This window comes from Festucalex cinctus, chromosome 1, assembly GCF_051991245.1.
Source record: "Festucalex cinctus isolate MCC-2025b chromosome 1, RoL_Fcin_1.0, whole genome shotgun sequence".
In the NCBI taxonomy this organism is placed as follows: Eukaryota; Metazoa; Chordata; class Actinopteri; order Syngnathiformes; family Syngnathidae; genus Festucalex; species Festucalex cinctus.
This window is the reverse complement of record NC_135411.1, coordinates 32,964,136-32,984,289: the sequence shown is the minus strand read 5'-3', so window position 1 is coordinate 32,984,289 and position 20,154 is coordinate 32,964,136. Positions and strand designations below refer to the sequence as shown.

At 39.6% G+C, this 20,154-nt stretch overlaps 1 protein-coding gene across 1 annotated transcript; it reads left to right on the top strand.

Moving 5' to 3' along the window:
* The first annotated feature begins 5,918 nt into the window (after positions 1-5,918).
* On the top strand, positions 5,919-20,115 carry hlfa (HLF transcription factor, PAR bZIP family member a). The gene is made up of 4 exons (XM_077531048.1): positions 5,919-6,295; positions 10,714-11,091; positions 17,594-17,799; positions 17,909-20,115. The coding sequence occupies exons 1-4, from the start codon at positions 6,187-6,189 to the stop codon at positions 18,122-18,124; spliced, it is 909 nt and encodes a 302-aa protein (XP_077387174.1). The 5' UTR covers positions 5,919-6,186; the 3' UTR covers positions 18,125-20,115.
* The last annotated feature ends 39 nt before the right edge of the window (positions 20,116-20,154 follow it).

The window sequence follows — 20,154 nt, the reverse complement described above, 5'->3', positions numbered from 1 at the left end:
ACACAATTATCAAAAAAACACATCATGTACACCAGGTAAGTCCAATTCATTTTAGTCCATTGAGCAGGACCCAGGGGTGGACTGTTCATCTGGCAAACAGGGCAGATGCCCGGTGGACCGATATCTCTTGAGGCCGATGTGGGGCTATTTAATGATTATTTTCCTCGATTTTACCCCAAGATACCAGCCCGCAATTTAGAGGGAGCAGCCCATTAATCCATTTAGAAATAAAGACAGCAGTGAGGGGTAGTCAGGAGTTGGGCCAGGCCAGTCAAAAAACCTTGGTGGCACACCAAATAAATACAAACAGATGATAATCACACATCTTCACAAGAAAATGTGTATTTTTGTAATTAATTGAATCTGTTTATTAATTGGATAAAAAAAATATTTCATTTCCAATACGGCTTTGAGCAACATGATATATAGAAAGTGCTATATGCAGTTCATTTGCCATTAATTATACAGTAATTCAGTTACTGGTTTGTTCCAGAATATGTCAGAAAATGTTGATCATTATTTTTCTAAAGTAACAGCAAGTGTTTTATCTTGATACAAAACAAAAATAATCAATGGATGACTGCAGAAATTAAATAATTTAGAGGCTGAAATTCTGAGCATTTGTACAATTTTAAGTTAAAAATGGTATCTACTATTAGCAAAAATATTAGTATTTGATTAATCATTGCTTTTCTCATTGTAATTTTTATGCTCTCATGTCGTTATAGCAGTGCCATAAAAAAAAAAAAGAAAAAAAAAAAAGCATTCAAATCAACATCAACACTTCCAAAATTCTCAAGTGGGCACAGCAGGATGCTTTCCGTTTTTTAAGGGGAATAAAAAAAATAGGTTACCACTACGGATGACTTTTGTTGTCGTAGTTTTTGTCGGTAGGCGCAACGACCGACATGTGTTTACAAACGTGTGCCTCCAACGCTCACAGCATGCGAGTCCGCGTGTGCATGTCGCGGGGTACAGCAGCTGCCCGCACACACGCACACAGGCAGGCAAGCAGGCAGGTAAGCAGGCAGGCAAGCAGGCAGGCAAGCAGGCAGCTAAGCAGGCAGTCAATGGAATCTGACGCGGCACACAGACGGCGGCAGAGCGACAAGGATGTCGGCGACACGTTCTTGTTTTGCCAGCTTATCACTCCACGGTCCACCCTTCACAATTTTGGTGGAGATACAAACGTTTTAGTTTAATAGGTTAATAATGTCAACAACCATCTTCCATTATCACACAATGTTATTAGGGTTTCAATGCAGGGCGAGGCTTTCCGGTTAGGGTTTCAAATGGAGGTTTCAAGCAAGGGTTAGCGTTTCAAAATAGAGTTTCAAGCAAGGGTTATTGTTTTAAAGTAGGTGTTTCAAATGAGGTTAGTCTTTAAAAGTAGAACGTTTGAGTTATGACCTAATTGGACTCAATGTGACATCAAGTCCGGACGTGAGCAACAAACAGGAAAACAAAGCGATCAGACAAACAGAAATTGCACCAATTTGTCAGTGGGCGACCTTTCCTCCAGTGCATGTTTTTCCTTGTGAAAATCAAATCCAAACAATTTGACGTCTGAAGCCTTGAGGGCGCTTCTTTGATAAGATTGGATCTCCAAGAGATGATCATGAGATCCAAACTGAATGGCACCTCCTGTTGTGGCTTCGCAACTCGGGATTGATTGCAGCAGGGCAAATATAAGTGGCTGAGTGGCTGAAATTGTTGCACGTTACGCAACGGCGGCGCTTCTGATGACTTTTTGGCCCGAGCATTACTCAGGACTGATTGGTCGGACCGGCTCATGTCCCATCTGAAGTTAGTATCAAGTTAGCATCAGGATACGTGCAATGGGAAATACATCCCATAGAGAGCCGGACGTCACATGTCCCAAAATGGCCGTTAGCGAAGCCATTTTGGCAGCATAGAAAACGCGTTTGCAACTTTGAGTAAACGGCAAACGCCACACTTTAATAATGATTGACAGCTGTTGTGGACTTGGGATGTAATGATATCCAAACATCACAATACGATAATTATCATGATATTGCAGGGCGTTTGCGATATTTAAAAAAATATCACAATATTGGGGGAAAAAAAGAGCTCATACTAAGAAAAGCACAATATTGTGCTTTTGTACATAACAGCAATGCATATAAACCACCAAAACTCTCTAAAAACAATATTGAGGCACTTACTTGCTAATGCAAGCACACATTGATTGCTTCACAGGCATATTACATGCCCCTTCATCTGACAATTAGTATAGATTTTAAACATAGAAGGCCAAAACATCCTTAAGGAAAATTTAATTACTCTAGTAAAAAAAAATAAAATCTGTTCAGAGAAATAGTCACGTGCCATCGGATCTCTATTATCACAATTTTAAATCTTTATTTTGTTTTATTAGTGTTTCGTTCAAAAAATGGTGTACATGAAGCACGAACTTCCAGCTTAAACTGAAAGGACTACTTGCAAGTAAAGACATCTTAAATAGAGTTTCAAGCCATGGTCAGCCTTTCACATTCGGGTTTCAAAAGTCTTGTCTCTTTGTCCGACTGTTCGTGTCTGTCCGTCCATATGCGTGTGAATGCTGCTGACTTATCAGCTCACGAGAACGAGTTTCCGCCCGAGGAGGCGTGACACATTTGAAGCTCTTCAATGGCTGATCGGTTGCAAACAAACGCTGTCTTTGTTTTTGTCATGTGTCTCATGATAATAAGCCTCAAGGTGCTAAGCTAAGCTAACCTCTTTCCAAGGCCGTTTCCATGTCACGAAGATGCCGCATGAGCTTTGAACCCTCGGCACACAAGCTGACATGTTGCGTGAGCTCGTAATAAACTCACCTCCATACAGGCTAGTATCATAGCATCTTAACTCATCCAGTTAGGCTAACTGTTAGCATCCTAGCTTCACTTTAAATGTCAGCATCTTTGCTGCATTCGAGGAAGGTGGGAAGTCAGATTCATTCCACTCGAGTTCCGACGTTAAAGCGTTTAAGGCAAATGTAAACAACAAATATGGCTGATTCTGATAAATTGTTTGTTGTTCTGTTTAACGTAGTCATTCGAAATCACGTTGTGCTACGTGAACCTATGGTGACGTCTTGCAAGAATGCCGCCAGCAAAAGTTTGAGACGTCATCCTCACACAACACACTTAGTTACACTATGTCAAATACGTAACTGAAATAACAATAAATAACAATCTGTCTAAAATTTTGTAAATTATGTTGTGTCATTCACGGTCTGTCTCTCCATGGGATCGCCATGGTCGAATGACATCGGATGAAGCCGGTCGATGAAGTCGGGATCTGTATTTTGTCCAACTTCACAACTGGGATCTCCGAGTTCAAAGGGGCGTTTCTGTGCATCCCATGCTTTCTGGTATGAAATCAGATAAGACTGACTTCCCACTTTTCTCAAATGCAGCAATGGGGTAGACGCCACGGACTTGTGACTTTATGTATGTACGCTGTTTCCGCAATTCTCGCCTTCTCTATGGCATATACCCCATAGCTTCATAGTAGATGCTATCTTCATAGCTTTAAGTTAACTATTAGCATCCTGTGCTTGTAAAGTTGTATGTGATCATAAAAGAGGGTTTGTTTGTTTGACTGACTTACTCAAAACACCTAGCTTTAGGCTAAATGTTAGCATATTTTCAAGTTTCAAGCTATCTGTTAGCATCTTAGCTTCGGGCTTACTATTATCATACAATTGTCTTCTGCCCAAGTTTGTCAGTTTTTACTTTTAGCTTTGACAAGCAAATGAACATCGTTAATTATTAATAGTAGGGCTGGGAATCTTTGACTGTCTCACGATTCAATTCGATTACGATTTTTGGGTCTACGATTCGATTCAGAATCGATTTTTGATTCTCGATTCAAACGATTTTTGATTCAAAATTATTTGATCGACAAATGATTTCTGCTTCAATTTACAGATATGCACAACATTGTCATGATCTACTCCAGTCTGCTTTGCAAGACAAAATGACAAATAGAGACATTAAAGTGTCTTTTTTTTTGTTTTTGTTTAAACATTTATAAATTTTGTATTGTCATTGCCCTTTTCCACAAAAACAGCATGTGGGCTACAACTGTCGTTTCCCCTTCTTCTTCATTTGTAATTTAAATAAAAATGATTTTTGGATATTAATATCGATTTGATTCGATTAATAAATGAGAATCTCGATTCTTTTATGAATCGATTTTTTGGCACACCCCTAATTAATAGGAGCATACAATCTTGAAAGTAATTTGAACAAATGTATTTCAGATGTGCGAATCAAACTGGCAATCCTTTAATTTAATCAGGAGCGAAAGAGTAGCTCTTATTATAATTTTTTTTTTATGTTGTTTTCCCCTGGTATATTCATTACATTGTGCAACGGCAACACACACACGCACACCCACGCACACACATGCATGCACACGCACGCACACAAACCGAGCGATGGCGTTGTGATTGTACGCCAACAAAACGATTTGCAAAGAATGACTCAGCAGATTCGCGAGCCTTCACCTCCACCTCCTGAAAGTAGGTCGCCTGGTTCCCTGCTGTGCATTTTCACACGTTTCTTTATGTCATTACTGTAACATAATCATCGTCATCATCAACATCACAATCGTTAACATGATTAGAATGTTTAAATCTGGGTAAAAATGCAAATGTGTGCATGTTGTCTCGCTTTTTTCTCCATTGGTGATGTGAGTCAGTGCAGCTGGAAAAGTGGTAACATAAACAAGTGTTTTACCTGTCAATCAAAATGTAAATTCTTATGGAAACTCGTTTGAACATTTATTCCATACCCTACTAGTGCACTCCAATTGTCCATGTACTAGTACACTCTGTGCTTGCTAGTAAGACAATTCAGTGTGAGAAGGAGCGGGGTGATCTCAAGACATTTTGCCACTACTGCTTTCCACTATTTCATCACATTTCTTCGCACTAGTCGAATGACTAGGTCGTACTCGTAGAATAACTAAATGTTATTAGGGAGGAAAACTGTGCACTAGTTGACAATTGTGTGATTCGTGTACTAGTACAGTGCTTCTCAGTTGTTTTTTGTTATGCCCCTCACCCTGGAAGAAGAACATATTTCGCGTCCCCAAACTCTCTGCCGTGACTATAAATAGTATAATTTGTTTATAAAATTGTTGTAAGTACACCTATGCAGATGAGCTAATACTCCTTCCGCACTCGCTGACAATGAGAGCATCACTGCCACCTAATGTAGTGGATGTGCAATTACACTTTATCCGAGTACAGCAAAAAAAAACAAGTCGCCGCCCCATCAAGACATCACAACAGTTGAGCTACTAGTACACACTAGTTGTGTGCTTAATTGGTTTACTAGTGAGGGAATAGGACATAATCGCTCTGGCCCTGTGAGGACGACTTTTAATGTGATTGGTTAAATAAATAGTCCCACTGTTAATTAATATAGTTGAGTTCCATTTGATTGTGAAGGTCCTAGATGGATTAGATTAACACAGCAAGGTAGCAACCAATGTATACGTTGAAATGTGATTGGACAAAGAAAAGAAATTCAACATTGTACAGGATGCAGTGCAGCTAAGAGAAACATTGGGAATAAATATACACAATTTCATGGAGCAAGTATTCCCATCAGTTTTAAAGGTCAGTTCTTCTGTTAGTATTTGGACTTGTTTTCTCCAATTTATGTCTGGGGCTCCATAATTTGCAACATATACATGATAAACGCATAAAATGTGCAATTATATACACATTTGTGTAAATTAATTCGCTTGAGCCTAAAATTTCCACATTTCCGATTGTACCCGAAGGCCACATTTGTATCTTTCTGTTTTCCCACGTCCCTCGAAGGCGTCACCTCACTGGTCCCGCCCTCCGGTGCTGTGACGTCAGCAGTTTCCGCACATGGACGCCGTGTGCTGGTTTGACAGACAGCGGAGCAGGGAGGGCGGGAGAAGAGAACAGAGCAGCCTAGCCTAGCTTAGCTTCCTCCTTCCTTCCCCCTCCCTCCTCTCTGCCTCAGTCCGTCTCGGTCAAAGCAGAACTGCCTCCGCCCTCCGCCTCCAGTCCGCCGCCTGCCAGCCTGCCTGCTTGCCAGCCTCGACGCTAGACCGCCGTCGGAGCGCCTTTCCACCGTCTGCGAGTCCCCCCGGGCCGCACCATCACCAGCAGCGGGATTTCGACGCCATCTGGAGAAAATGGCCAGCAGACCTCTGCCCGTCAACCCAACTTTCCTGCCGCCGACGCACGGCGTGCTCAAGTCGCTGCTGGAGAACCCACTCAAGCTGCCCTTCCACCACGACGAAGGTATCCAAATGAAGCCATTTGGGAACATTTACGTTTTGCGTTCCAGCTTTCATGGAGGAAAATAAAGCGCGAATGCGATTTAGTCGGAGCAGAGACGGTGAATCGGCCGTTGCGCCTGCTGAAAATGAGACGATTTGTGCCAGTTATTTTGACGGAAATTATATTTTAATCACGTTTTTTTTTTTTTTTTTTTTGTGTTGCAACGTTTTTGTTGTTATTGTTTGTTGTTTTGGGGTGGGGGTGGTTAGTTGCCTTTGGAACCTAAATAGCCTCCGTTTAATGGCGATTACGAGGATTGCGCATGTCACCAATAGGGGGCGCTTGACACACTAATCCTCACCGGGGGAAAAACAAAGATTCAACTTTTATTTTTAAGATAAATCCTTTGTGTTTAATTTTAATTTTATAAATGACGCCGAGGAGTAAAGGTAAACTCTGTTCTTTTTTTCTTTTTTTAAATTTCCGTTCCTTCTGTTTTTAGTTTTGATTATCGTCTTGTGTTATTAATTTTAAATGGTTGTGTGAGTATCATAACGACAGTGGAATAATAATTGCAACAAATAGATAAGGAGCTGCTGATGTTAAACTCAAATCTATGTTTACACACATCAGATGTGTAAATCATGTGTAAATTTCAGGAAAAATCCAAAGTCAATGACATGATTCAAAAGATCATTTCATGGCGATGTTTTGTGTGAGTGTGACAATGATTCTATTCATGTTGTCTTGTTTCTGAATTAGTTAAAGGAAAACGGGTCGCTAGTGTGACTCGGAAACAGGGCTAAATATAGCGGACAAAGGCCCAAGTTATAAACACTGACTGTTCTTTTGTTAACTAAGCAAATCAAAGTAAAGGGTTTGCTGCCATGTTAGTGTGAGCACAACTGCAAAGGCAACTTAAAAAAGGATTATATATGTAAAAAAAAAAAAAAAAAAAGTGCCAACAAATAAATTAATAAAATGGATTTGTTACATGTCGTTCTCATGAGATGTAAACCGGTCATATTTTAAAGATAATGTGTGCAATAATGTCTAATGATGTCGTGATTATTTAACACAACTAGTGCTGTCACTATCGAATATTTTTAGAATCGGTTAATCTTTTAAATATTCAATCGATTAATCGACTAATCGGATTCATTTTAATTTTGCATTAGTGTGTGTTACAAAACTTGCACTGTGACCTACTTTGAAGACTCCACATGAAGTTTGGATTTCTTTTCCCAAACATTCTTTCTCCTAGTGACATTTTCATTTTTGTTTCATTAAGGCAAAAAAAGTTGAAAGGAAAAGTTGACGTGTGCAGCCAGCCATCGTTGTCGTTATTATCAGATGCCAGTCAACCCTCATTATAACCCCCACCCTCCACCCGTGTTATGTTGTGGATCTTCAAGCAATTTTTATTTTTTATTTTTTTGATATGTTGTTACTGTATACAGGCAAGTCCAAATTTAAAGTGGTGTACTGTCAGTATAGTACCACGTTGTGCAACATCATGCCAAGTTTGCCAACCAGGCAGAACTGAGCTCCACTGGAAGAGATTTAGCCTAATTAGGATCTGAAGAGGCAGATCCGCCCCCAACTAAACTCCAATGATGGTTCCTTGTAGAGGTGCAACATTTAATTGATTATTAAATTGATCGACAACTACTGAAATTGTTTGATGATCTTGTTGATCTTCAGATCACTTTAGAATTTCACCAGCAAATGTTCTCCGATTTCTCTTATCCTCTATGAAAGCAGATTGATTATTTTTGTGTTGAGTCCAAATAAGAAATTTGCAAACATCTGCTTTTACTTTGGAAAGCAATCAGTATCATTCCACTGATACAAATATATATATTTTTTCCCCCCGACTGATTTTATGGACAAAGCCAATATCTGAATCTTCATCAATTGGTGCATTTTCTGCACTGTCAATTAAATAATAATAATGTCACATGTGATGAGAATATATATATTTTTTAAATCTAATTCAGTGATTTAATCAAAATAATAATTTTCAGTTTAACCAATTATTGGAATAATTGTTGCAGCCCGAGTTCCCACAGTACAGAGAGAATATGAACATTGTCTGCTCTGCTATATAGGTTGATGCTTTATGCGTGCTGAATAAGATTTATTTTTTGCTTGCTTGTTTTGAAGTTTTAGAATTGCAAACATTGATGTTAATTTCCATTAGCATGGGCTGTTTGTTTATATATATATATATATATATATATATATATATATATATATATATATATATTAGGGGTGTTAAAAAAAATCGATTCGGCGATATATCGCGATACTACATCGCGCGATTCTCGAATCGATTCAATAAGGGCAGAATCGATTTTTTTTTTTTTTTTTTTTTTTTTTTTTTTTTTTTTTTAGGATTCACACCTTGAGCATGGAAGAATGTTATATGAACGGAACATTAAGCCTTAATATTTTATTTTAATGCTGTTCAAACATGAAACAGATTACAACCTCTATAAGACTGAAATTTCAGATAAATAAATAATACATTTTCATATAAATCTTACACTCTACAAGCTTACTGATTAGTATTTTCTAAATTTGAATGAAAAAAAATCGCAACAATCGACTTATAAATTCGTATCGGGATTAATCGGTATCGAATCGAATCGTGACCTGTGAATCGTGATACGAATCGAATCGTCAGGTACTAGGCAATTCACACCCCTAATATATATATATATATATATATATATATATATATATATATATATAAAATGATTGCGTTAAGCTACCTAATGTTTCTTGAGATGAAATGTTTGTTTTTAGATAGAAAATGCTAAATTCTCTTTGTTTTATGGATTGTTTTTGCAGTAAACCTAAACTTGATATGCACGTAAAATCTAAACAGCTGGTCTAAACACAATTTGCTTCTTATTTGGGGAAGTTGTTTTTATTTTCTCCAATTTTAACCAGGTGTGGGAGTGGTGAAAGTATTTTAAAAATGTATTTTTATGGTCTCATATCACAGGTAATGCCTATTGTGCTATAAATTAGGAATTCACTTGTTCACTACTATTACGCCATTCATTTGTTTAGCTGTCCTTTGTTTTAAAGCAACAATGAATTTTGTGTCCTGAAAGTGCTGCACGGCACAGATACTTTTTGAGACTTCCGTGATAATCCTAATAATAAAAAACCTGTTGAACCTGTCGGCGCCATTCCGATCTGTCCTGCTCGTAACACACCAAATGAAATTGGCAGCCGTCTTTGGAAAATTCCAGATTTTTGCTGCATGCTCGCACACAGGATTCAAACACCTCCTTAAGATAATTTAACTGAGAATTGTTAAGTGCACAATTAGTGGTTTTCATCACAAAGCCTGGAAAAAGAACCTTCTAAAACGAAGGCCTTCATTATGCTTACAAAAAAGACACATAATCCTTAAAGCTGCTTTTCAAAGGTCCCACAGGCCACACAGTAAAAAAACATTTTTGTTTTTTGTTTTGTTTTGGAAAGGTAGTTTCCAATCGTGTTAACTGTTTCCATGATATATGTATATAGGTACAGATATATGATTGATAATTACTGTAGAAACAACCAACAAAACAAATACAAAGAGCAGTATTTTATGAGGAATCAAAGGAAATTTGAATATAATCTCTAGTCTACAACAACCAAAGGTGTTAAGTAATGAATTGGTCTATTTATGCTACAGGATGTGTACAATTAATGCAATGTACTAGTTAATATTGCAAGATGTCTTCAAATATTGAACTCGTGTCGGGTTTGATGCCAAACAGTATAGTTTGTTCCACCTTTCCAGGGGGCGCCATTGAGTGTCTGCTTCAAACTAAAATGGGGGACTGACGACATGTTTGATTTGGGGCATGGGACCCGACGGGTACTTTATACTTGCGTAGATGTACAGTACTCTGTTGGAATGTGAGTTGACAAAACTTGTCTGACTTTGAACGTGTTGGCATTTCTTCACCTTCAGTCATCTTTTATTGGTCAAGTATGTAAAAAGACGCAATGAATTTGTCTTTGATAGTATGAGGTACACTAGTTTTTAGGGATGACTTTAGGGATTTTTAGTATGGACTCTCTTTTTTTTTTTTTACAATATTGTGATCTTTTTTAAATATCGCAATATCGTTATAATTATCGTATCGTGACCTTCATATCGTGATATCGTATCGTGATGTTTGGATATCGTTACATCCCTACCCTACTAGTTTTGCAGTAACGAACAAGTATGACATCTGAATTACAAAATGTAAGGTTACCATTAGACGCCATCCGCTGGCGTTTTGTCATTACAAAAGATTGAATTTCACAGACAAGCTCGCTGAGACGCCTACTAATTGAAAAACTTATTTGCTAACTTTGTATATGTCGGTTCCAGTTCTGAGCGACCTAGCGCCACCTTTTAACTGTGTTTTCCTGTCCTGCAGCTTTCGGCAAGGAGAAGGACAAGGAGAAGAAGCTCGAGGATGAGAGCGGCGCGGCCAACCCGCCGCAGTCGGCCTTCCTGGGGCCCACGCTTTGGGACAAGACCTTGCCCTACGATGGCGACAACTTCCAGCTGGAGTACATGGACCTGGAGGAGTTCCTGTCCGAGAACGGCATTCCCGCCAACACTGCGCAGAGCGACCACCACCAAGAGCAGCAGCAGCAGCAGCAAGTGGCGCCGGCCCCCCAGGCCCCGCAGCCTCCCCAGGCCCCGGCCCCCTCGGTGGTGGACCTGAGCAGCCGCGCCGACACCCCGGTGCACGGCGCCATGCCGCCGCAGCAACAGCAACAGATGTGCTTGCACAGCCCCAGCGCTACAGGTAGCAACACATGCATGCACTTCCTGCTTAGCCGTGATTGGCCGATGGCATGCATTGTTGCACGTTTGATGGAAACGTGATTATCCGGTTTGGCACCCCGCGAACACTGAGCGCGTTCTTACTGCTTCCACGAACTACTAAGTCAAAATAAAAAATAAATTACTGTTTGGTGTGTGCAGGAATGAGTGTGTTGTGTTTAAAATGAAGCTAGATGGATGTTTTATTAATCCTGCGCTTCTGTTGGTGTGTAATGTGTGTGAGCGCGTGTTTGAGATTCAGAGTGGGCATATGTACATGGGAGTAACGTGACAATGTGTGTTGAATTTGAGCTAGTGTGAGAGCATGTGTGTTTAAAAATGAGTTTGTGTTGCCGAGTTGTTAGTGAGATCGTGAGTGTGTGTTTGATTGACAGCTGCTGGACTTGGGAAGCGAACCTTGGTCCCAAGCAGTCTGATTGGTCGTTGCCACGTGTTGTTGCCTGATTAGCGAGTTTGTCATATAGTGTAAAATGCTGAGTGCACATCCACGTCGCTTCTGAAAACTGCAACAGAAATTAAAAAAATTAGGCTTCGAGACCAATTTTTTTTTTCAGATGGTACCAGTACGAGTACTCAATTCTTGAGTAGTCGCTGATACGATACTAAGTACCAATACCACTAGTACTGTTGATACATAAAATTTCTTAAAACAACAACAACAACAAAAAAAACAAAACAATGGCAGCTAATCAAATATTCCAAAAACACATTTTTACTTAAAATTGCATGAATGAATGAATGTCTAGTTCCTGATTTTATTGGCCACTGTCACAAGTACTGATATCTTGAAATAATAATATCAACCAGATACAAATAGCTGGTAATGGTACTACTTGCCCATCCCTATTCAAAAAATCCACAAATAAGTGCATATGGGCTCAAACTAGCACTTTTTTTGCATTTAGACACAAAGGTTGTTATTATTATAGATTAAAAAAAACAACTAATGATGTAATAAAAAACAAAGCTACAAAAATAATTGTCAACAAAATAAGAGGCAAAATGCGTTTGAAATAAATGAAAACTAACTGAAACTGCCTCTGTTTCTGAAACAAGCTAAAACTAATTGATACGTAATTTTAGTAAAAAAAAAAAAAAAAGTCCTTCTTTTTCATCTTTGCCAATTAGTATAATACATGTCATGACCTTTCAGGTTTGGTTTTAAATATATTCATTTTGTTATCGCTGCATGTCTGTACAAAAGGAAAAACAAACAGTTTACTTTATTACACAATACTGAGACATTTTTTGCACTCAACAAATACAGTGTTCCCTTACTTTTTGTGTTACGTTCCACGTCCACCCGCAATAGGTGAATTTTTTTGTTTGTTTTGGGGACCGAGTTATGCTTCTACTGAGCCATAACAAAGCCAACACACACTTCCCACACTTCTAAACACTTGTTACCTTAGTAAGTATAAAAAGAAAAATAGCGGCATAAATAAAGAATATTGTAAATCTCTTAAATAAAAAAAAAAAAATAAAAAAAGGAAGACGTTTGTCTCTTTGTCAAATTTTGCCATCATGTTTACACTAAAATAGCAAAGTGGTTTGTCTAATTATTTTAAACACTCAAATGACTCAATCATTAAAAAAAATAAAAAATACAACCCATCATCCACCTACTGCCAATGCCGTTGTTAACTGTGTGAATCATTGCACCATTCAACACTGAAAATGCTCAAAGTTTTGGGGTGGGTGAAAAAAAAAAAAAGAATACAGTAAATCTGGAAGGGTGGGCGGGGGATTTGTGGGTGGGGTAATCTCTGAAAAACACGCGATATAGCGATGTACAACCCAACATAAACCCTGTAATATAGGAATTTTGGACCCAAATAAATCTGCGAAATGGTGAATCTGTGATACGTGAACCGCGAACTAGCGAGGGACTGTACTCCATATTTAAAAAAAAAAAAAACTAAAACTAGTAAAAACAAAACTAAAATGAAATATTTTGGGAGAAATATAAACTTAAAAAAAAAAAAAAAAACCTTGAAAAAAGTGTTTTAAAAACGAATTAAAAATAACTGATAAAAAAAAAAACCTAAGTTGAAACAAAATGAAAACCAACTATGACAAATCTATTATAACTATGTTACAAACACAGAATGACGTCATTTAATTGAGAGGAAGGATTTGAGTCACTGCTGGTGTTGCCACGGCAACTCAGACGTTTAAGTTACATAAAGAGCTCTTTTCCTCCAAAATGCTCCAAATCTCTCTTGGTGATTAAAAGGAGAAAAAAAAAAAAAAAAAAAGCTTTTTGTTTGAGCGTGCGCTGGCGGACATGAAGTTGTTGTGCTGCTTAATCAACTTGTTCAAAAGTTCACAATCAGCCACATAAAAACAAAAACAAAAAAATGCTTTCTTGTCTATTATTGTCACAGATTTCTGACATTAGTGACAACTTGACCTAAGCGTGCCATCAAAAGGCAATGCCTTGTGGGTACAACCAAAACTTTCGAAAAAAAATACAATTTCAACTTGTCATTTTGTTGTGCTTGAAGACTTGAAATGTGAACGGTCTTGTGAAGACCGGCGACCAGTCCAGGTTTCATGCCAGCTCTCTTCCAAATTTGTCGGCAGACGGCGTGCAGGTGCGTGTGAAAGGAAGTGGCCGGAACGCCGTGTTGTGTTTTCACACCGGGTGTCGAGTAACGCCAGGTGTCTGCGTTTGTCAGGCCTTGCCCCTGTGTACGAATTTTGTGCGCGCGTGTGCGTGTCGTCACGTGCACGCCACACGGCCCCGCCGATGCGTGCGGGTCCATGTGACACACACATGCCGACAGCATGTGCGGCTGGCTGTGGCCCCGCCTCGTCCTCTCACGCATTCGCACTTTCTTTCAAGCGTCGCTCTCTCCCGCCCAGCACAGCTTGTCCTGGCTCACATGGATTTGGGCGTGCGTGGGTCACGTGCACTCTTGTTCCTGCTTGGTTGTCGGGCTCCACAACCACCACAACAACAACAACAACATGTAGTCAGTGTTGAACATACAAGTGTGTGCGTTTGTATTTCACATATCGAGGTGTGCGTGTGGTTCTCATGTGTTAAACATCAGGGCTTGTGTGCGTTAGCAGCACATACTGTCACCTCCAAAAGTATTGGAACGACAAGGTCAGTTCCTTAGTTTTTGTTGTATACTAAAGACATTTGGGTCTCAAATCGAAAATGGATATGAGACAAAAAAGGAACATTTTGTTTGAAGCCAGTCACTTTTCAAGAGAGCAAAAATATTGGAACATGATGTGACAGATGGGTACTTGCTGAAGTATGGGGAGAGATTTGTCTAAAAAAATACCCACAGAAATAAATTTGTGATTTTCACGTTTTTCAGATTCACAAACATTTTCTTGATTTTCACTTTTTTTTTTCACACGCACAAATATATCCACAATTTTCATGTCTTTTTAAATTTTGTGTGTGCATTTTCCATGACCTTTGCTTGCGAGTTGTCAAAAGTGCGTTCGTTGCGCTGCTTTAGTGGCGTAGAAGAAGAAACTTTAACGGCAGAAGAAGAGTGTCTTTCGAGTGAAGGCAAAACAAGCTAAAGTGAACCAAAACTAAGGTCTCATTTTGTTTCGCGACTTGTGCAAAATCAACACATAAAGGAAGGTCCGATAAAGACTCGATTTCTGTTTTTCAGTTTCCAATTTTAAACGAGAAACGGCTCGTTCCAGTTCAATGGTGACAGCAACACTGCCTCCCCATGGACGGAGGGAGAACTTGCGCACATGAATATCTGAGGGCTTGTGAGTGTGAAAATCTCGGAACAGCCTGATGTTTGTCTCAAAAATAAATACACGTGCGCAAAGATCCACAAACGCACTTTTGACAACTCGCAAGCAAAAGTCATGGAACATGCACACACAAATAAAAAAAAAAAAAGATGTGAAACTCACGGGTGTATTTGTGGATCTCATAAAACACGTGAAAATCACAAATTTATTTGTGTGAATATTTTTGAGACAAACCTCTCCCCATACTGAAGTGTTGCCTTTTAGAATGATCGCTTACATTAGATTTAACATTTGGCTTTAACCCGTGAAAAGTTAATTTACTGTCAAGCAAGCATGAAGAGCAGAGAGCTGTCGATGGGAGAAAAGCAAACCATTTTGAAGCTTTACCAACAGCTGTTGATGACAGAAACATTGTGAGAGGTGCGAAGAAACACCCATAGACAACAGTCAGTGACATCACTATTGCCAACCTCCAGCAGGAAGGGTTGAATATATCAGAAATATATAAGATGCAAACCACTCATCAGCAAAAACAAATCGGAAGGCCAGACTGGATTTTGCAAAGAAGTACAGAGATGAGCCACGCACATTTTGGAAGTTTTGACATTTTGAAATGGAATATATAAATAATATAGAATTAGAATATATACCAGTAATAGAAAGTTTTGAATTTTCTTCATCACGTAACAACAAGACAGTGAAAATACACTGCCAACACAACAAAGGAAGTCATCAGGGGGGAAACTTGGAAGGTGTTAGACTGGCTAAGTCAGTCAATCATCGGATCTTAACCCAATAAATTTTATTTCCTGAAGTGGAGACTGAAGGGCGAAACCAAACGAACTGAAAGAGGCTTCAGTAAAGGCCTGATATTCATCTTTTGACATGAAAACCAAATGTTAGTATACAGTGTTCCCTCGTTTTCCGCTGGGGTTAGGTTCCAAAAAATACCCGCAATAAATGAAATCCGCGAAGTAGTTAGCTTTATGTTTTACAACTCTTATAAATGTTTTAAGGCTCTAAAATCCCCGACCGCACAATTTATACACTTTTCTCATTGAGGCATTTACATGTTCTCACATTTCTCTCTTGTTCAAACATTGACAATGTTCAAACCTTCATAAATTTTATAAAATGGGTATATTACTGTAAAAAAATGTGCAAAATTGCACTTTAAAAAAAATGCGCGATACAGCGAGACCGCGAAAAGTGAACCGCGTTATAGCGAGGGAAGACTGTACAACAAGAAATGTGTGTGTTGTTTTGACATTTTGTTGGTGTGCGCATGTGTGTTTAACATGAATGTGTGCGGGTAAAGTAGATTTGATTTGTATCGTACTTCTCACAAAGGATTCTCTGCATGAGTGTGCTTTGTGTGTGCACGCATCTGGCAGGGGGTTGACGATTTAGTGTTGTCATGACAACGGAGCTGGTGGACTCAAAGTGGCGTCAGCATTAATTGCCTTCCCAATCGTCATGTGACTAACCTCACCTGGCAGGACTGATGTTGTCCGCTAATGTAACAAAGTCAGGAAAAGTTGTGAATATTGGATTTCAAAATACAAGCATGGTGCAAAGGAGCATGTTTGTGTTTATTCTGAAATAAAGCATTTAGCTGGTGTTGTTGTGAAGTAGGACGTCTAAAGGCTTAGTCACTCAAAAGGCTAAACTGAGATGAGCTCAGCCCACGCACTTTGACCCCTTCACGTCGGTCAGTAGCCTGCGTTTGGGGTCAAAGTTCGGCCGCACGTATAAACAAGCTTATCATTAGCCACGTCTTGCAAGCTAGCTTGCGAGCTCAGCTGTGGCACTGATAGAGGAACACTGATCTGAATATCTGACTGGATAGCTGATCGGCCGAGACGTTTGAAGTCGCCAGGCCGCCATATTGATCCTCCCAAGAAACGTTTCTCGACATACGATCCTATACATTTACAGTATCGAAATTGGAGAATATTTGAGACAGTACTTAGTGGAAACAGCATGATTTATGATGTTTTAAATTTGTTAAACATAAACAAGAGGACTTCAGACATTTTACAACTTTCCTTAAATACATGTATAAATTACATGTTTACAGGAGGAAACTTGTATATTTTTTTTTTATTAAAGAATTATACCTGTAATTCAACAAAGATGCGTCTGCCAAATCTAATATTGGGCTCTAAAGAACTGATTGATAATAGAAAAAAGGGGGTCTTCAAAGCAGCACATACCATCCACTTATGAATATATATATATAATTTTTATTTATTTTTTTATTTTTTCTAGTTAAAAAATAGTGACCACCCCGCCCCCGGCCTTATATTAACTGCCTACGAGCTGTATATGTCTCATCTGTATGTATACCATATAGTTTATATACAGTAGTCTGCTCACGAGGTGGGAAGAGCAAGATGGCCGCCCTGTGACTTCAATGGCTTGCACTGGCGTGTATGGGCTATGCAATCATATATTCAGGTCAGTAGATAGGAAGGTCAAACGTCGTTTGACGTTCCCCAACTTGTTGTTTGACGGGCCAATCGGATATGTTTCACCTGTTGGCCTCGGTACTAATGGGGACGTCAAGATGGTGGCAGAGGTGACTTGATTGACGGCAGCTGTTTTTAGCACCACTAAGCTTTCGCCACTAGTGTGCCCAGTCAATATGCACACATGCGCACACGCACACACACACGCCTTGCATAGAAAGGCCCGCAGTAATGCGCCACTCTTTTGTCCCGCAGCCTCCCGCGACACGCCCAGCCCCATCGACCCCGAGTCCATCCAGGTGGCACTGAGCTACGAGCCCGACCCGGCTGACCTGGCACTGTCCAGCGTGCCGGGCCAGGCCGTCTTCGACCCGCGCAAGCACAAGTTCTCGCCCGAGGAGCTCAAGCCGCAGCCCATGATCAAGAAGGCCCGCAAGATTTTCATACCTGACGACCTCAAGGTGAGCGCAAGGCTTTTAAAAAAAAAAATATATATATATATTTTATTTTTTTATTTTTTTGAAAGAAAGAAATGTTTCTAATGCTGTGATGTTTTGCTGGTGGGCGCAGGACGACAAGTACTGGGCGCGGCGCAGAAAGAACAACGTGGCGGCCAAGCGGTCGCGGGACGCGCGGCGGCTGAAGGAGAACCAGATCGCCATCCGGGCGGGCTTCCTGGAGAAGGAGAACGCCGCCCTGCGCCTGGAGGTGGCCGACCTGCGCAAGGAGCTGGGCCGCTGCAAGAACGTCGTGGCCAAGTACCAGGCCAGGCACGGGCCGCTGTGATCCCGCCCACCCTCAACTTCCAAGGCCCCCCGCCACACGGCCCTTTAAGGACTATGTCGTCATCACCCTCCCCACTATGACACACACACACACGCACACACATGCGCTATCAAGCCCCTTTCACGTTGCCTGTGGAGCACGCAGTTGTTCATGTTCATTCTCAATTTTCTGGTAAATTTCTGGAAATGATTCAGTACATTTCTGAAAAGTTTAAGCAAATTTTATTTGTACTGATATTTGGAGTATTTTTTATTTATTTTTTTTCCCTCCTTCCCTCCAGTAGGTTTCAGGGAAAACAATTTGGGAATTGCTGATAAATTTTCTGGAAGATATTCCTGTTAATTTTTAGAAAATGTCTGGAATATTTGGAATATTTATAGAAATATTGAGATACATTTCTAGCAAAGTTATGGTTAATTTCTGTAAATATTCGGTCAATTTCCATGAGATATTAAAATGGGAAATTTTGGAAATATTCCCAGTTGGTAACTGTGGGAATTAACTGGGAATGGCAACAATTTAACGACAATCCATGGAAAGCTCAAAGCCTCAGGTAAATTTCTGGAAAAAACATGGTAGATTTCAGGAAATTTACAAAAATGTCTGGAAAAATGTTCGGAAATTTCCATTAAATTTGTGGCAAATTTCTGGAAAATAATCCATTTCCATGAGAAGTTACACTGGCGAACTTTTGGAAATCTTCCAAGTTGTAAACTCTCTTTTAGAATTAACGGCGACCTTTAGGTCAAGTTCAAAACAAACATAGCAATTATAGAAACAATTTTCTGGCCATAAGCAGAAAAAATAAATAATTGAGTAGCTCTTGTTGCCCACAAACGTGGGCATTACAGTACCTTAATTGCTCATGTTTTCAATTATTAAACTTACTCATTCGCTACCAGGAGCGAATTGTGTTTATGCTCATAAAACGTTTCTACTTGTATAAGCATTAATTATGTTGAATTATGGGAAAAAGTCAAAGGCGGCATCGCAAACTTGTTAAACAAGTCAAAGCACTTTGGTGTTTGCCTTGTGTTTAGCATTAGCATTCGGAGTCGCATAAAGTAGAAATGTTTTCTCCATTTGTCCCCGGATGGGGACAGTTTGAATGCGCGCACTGCTGACACCTGCTGGTAAAACAAAAATTACAATATCTTGAACTGTTCGGGTTTTTGACTTCACACGCACACACACACACACACACACACACACGAGAAACATAAAAAAAAAAAACTGAAAGGGGCTTGATTTTTTATTTCCCCCCCCCCCCCTCATTGGATCCCTCTCACCTTTTTTATGCGCCTCCCCCGCAGCATAAAAGCCATCACGATGAGGACGGATCCCAACGGCAACTTTTTTACCTTCTTCTACTTTTGATGTTTTAACAGCCAGCTGGTCTCTATTTTGATTGGCCGACCATGCCGCTCCTTTTCCTCGCCGTCTTCATTGCTCTGTGCACAAAAACAAAAAAAAAAACAAAAAAAAGCGTAGTTCGCAATCTTTCTCCATTTTTTTTCCTGCCCTTTTTTGAATTGCCGCTTGGTGGTTTTTGCAGCATGAGTTCATCCTTTTTACCCCATTTCTTTGATTTCTTTTTTTGTTTTGTTTTTTGTTCTTTTGGCTTGTGTTGAATGTAGCATGTGCCCCCTGACCTTTGGCCCCCACGTGGTAGAGCCCCCCTCCCTTTGGTGTCTGTGTAGTCACCGCCGCCGACTGTTTGGCCATCAAAATGGTGGCACGAATGTAACAGGAGGAAAGCGTTATTTTTCGTTTTTGTTTTCTTGGGGTTTGGCGGACGGTGTCTAGTTTCTGGCAGACCAAACCAATCGCTTAAAGAGATGATATATTGGTTACAAGAGATGTTTATATATAAAACCTATAAATCTATACGTTGTTGTTTTGTACAGTATTTTTCCTATTACATTTACTGAATATGTATTTTAAAGGCACAACAGATACAGAATATTATTAAAGATTAAAATAATACAGACCACATGCTGTATGGCTTGTTTTTTATATGACACCCTCTG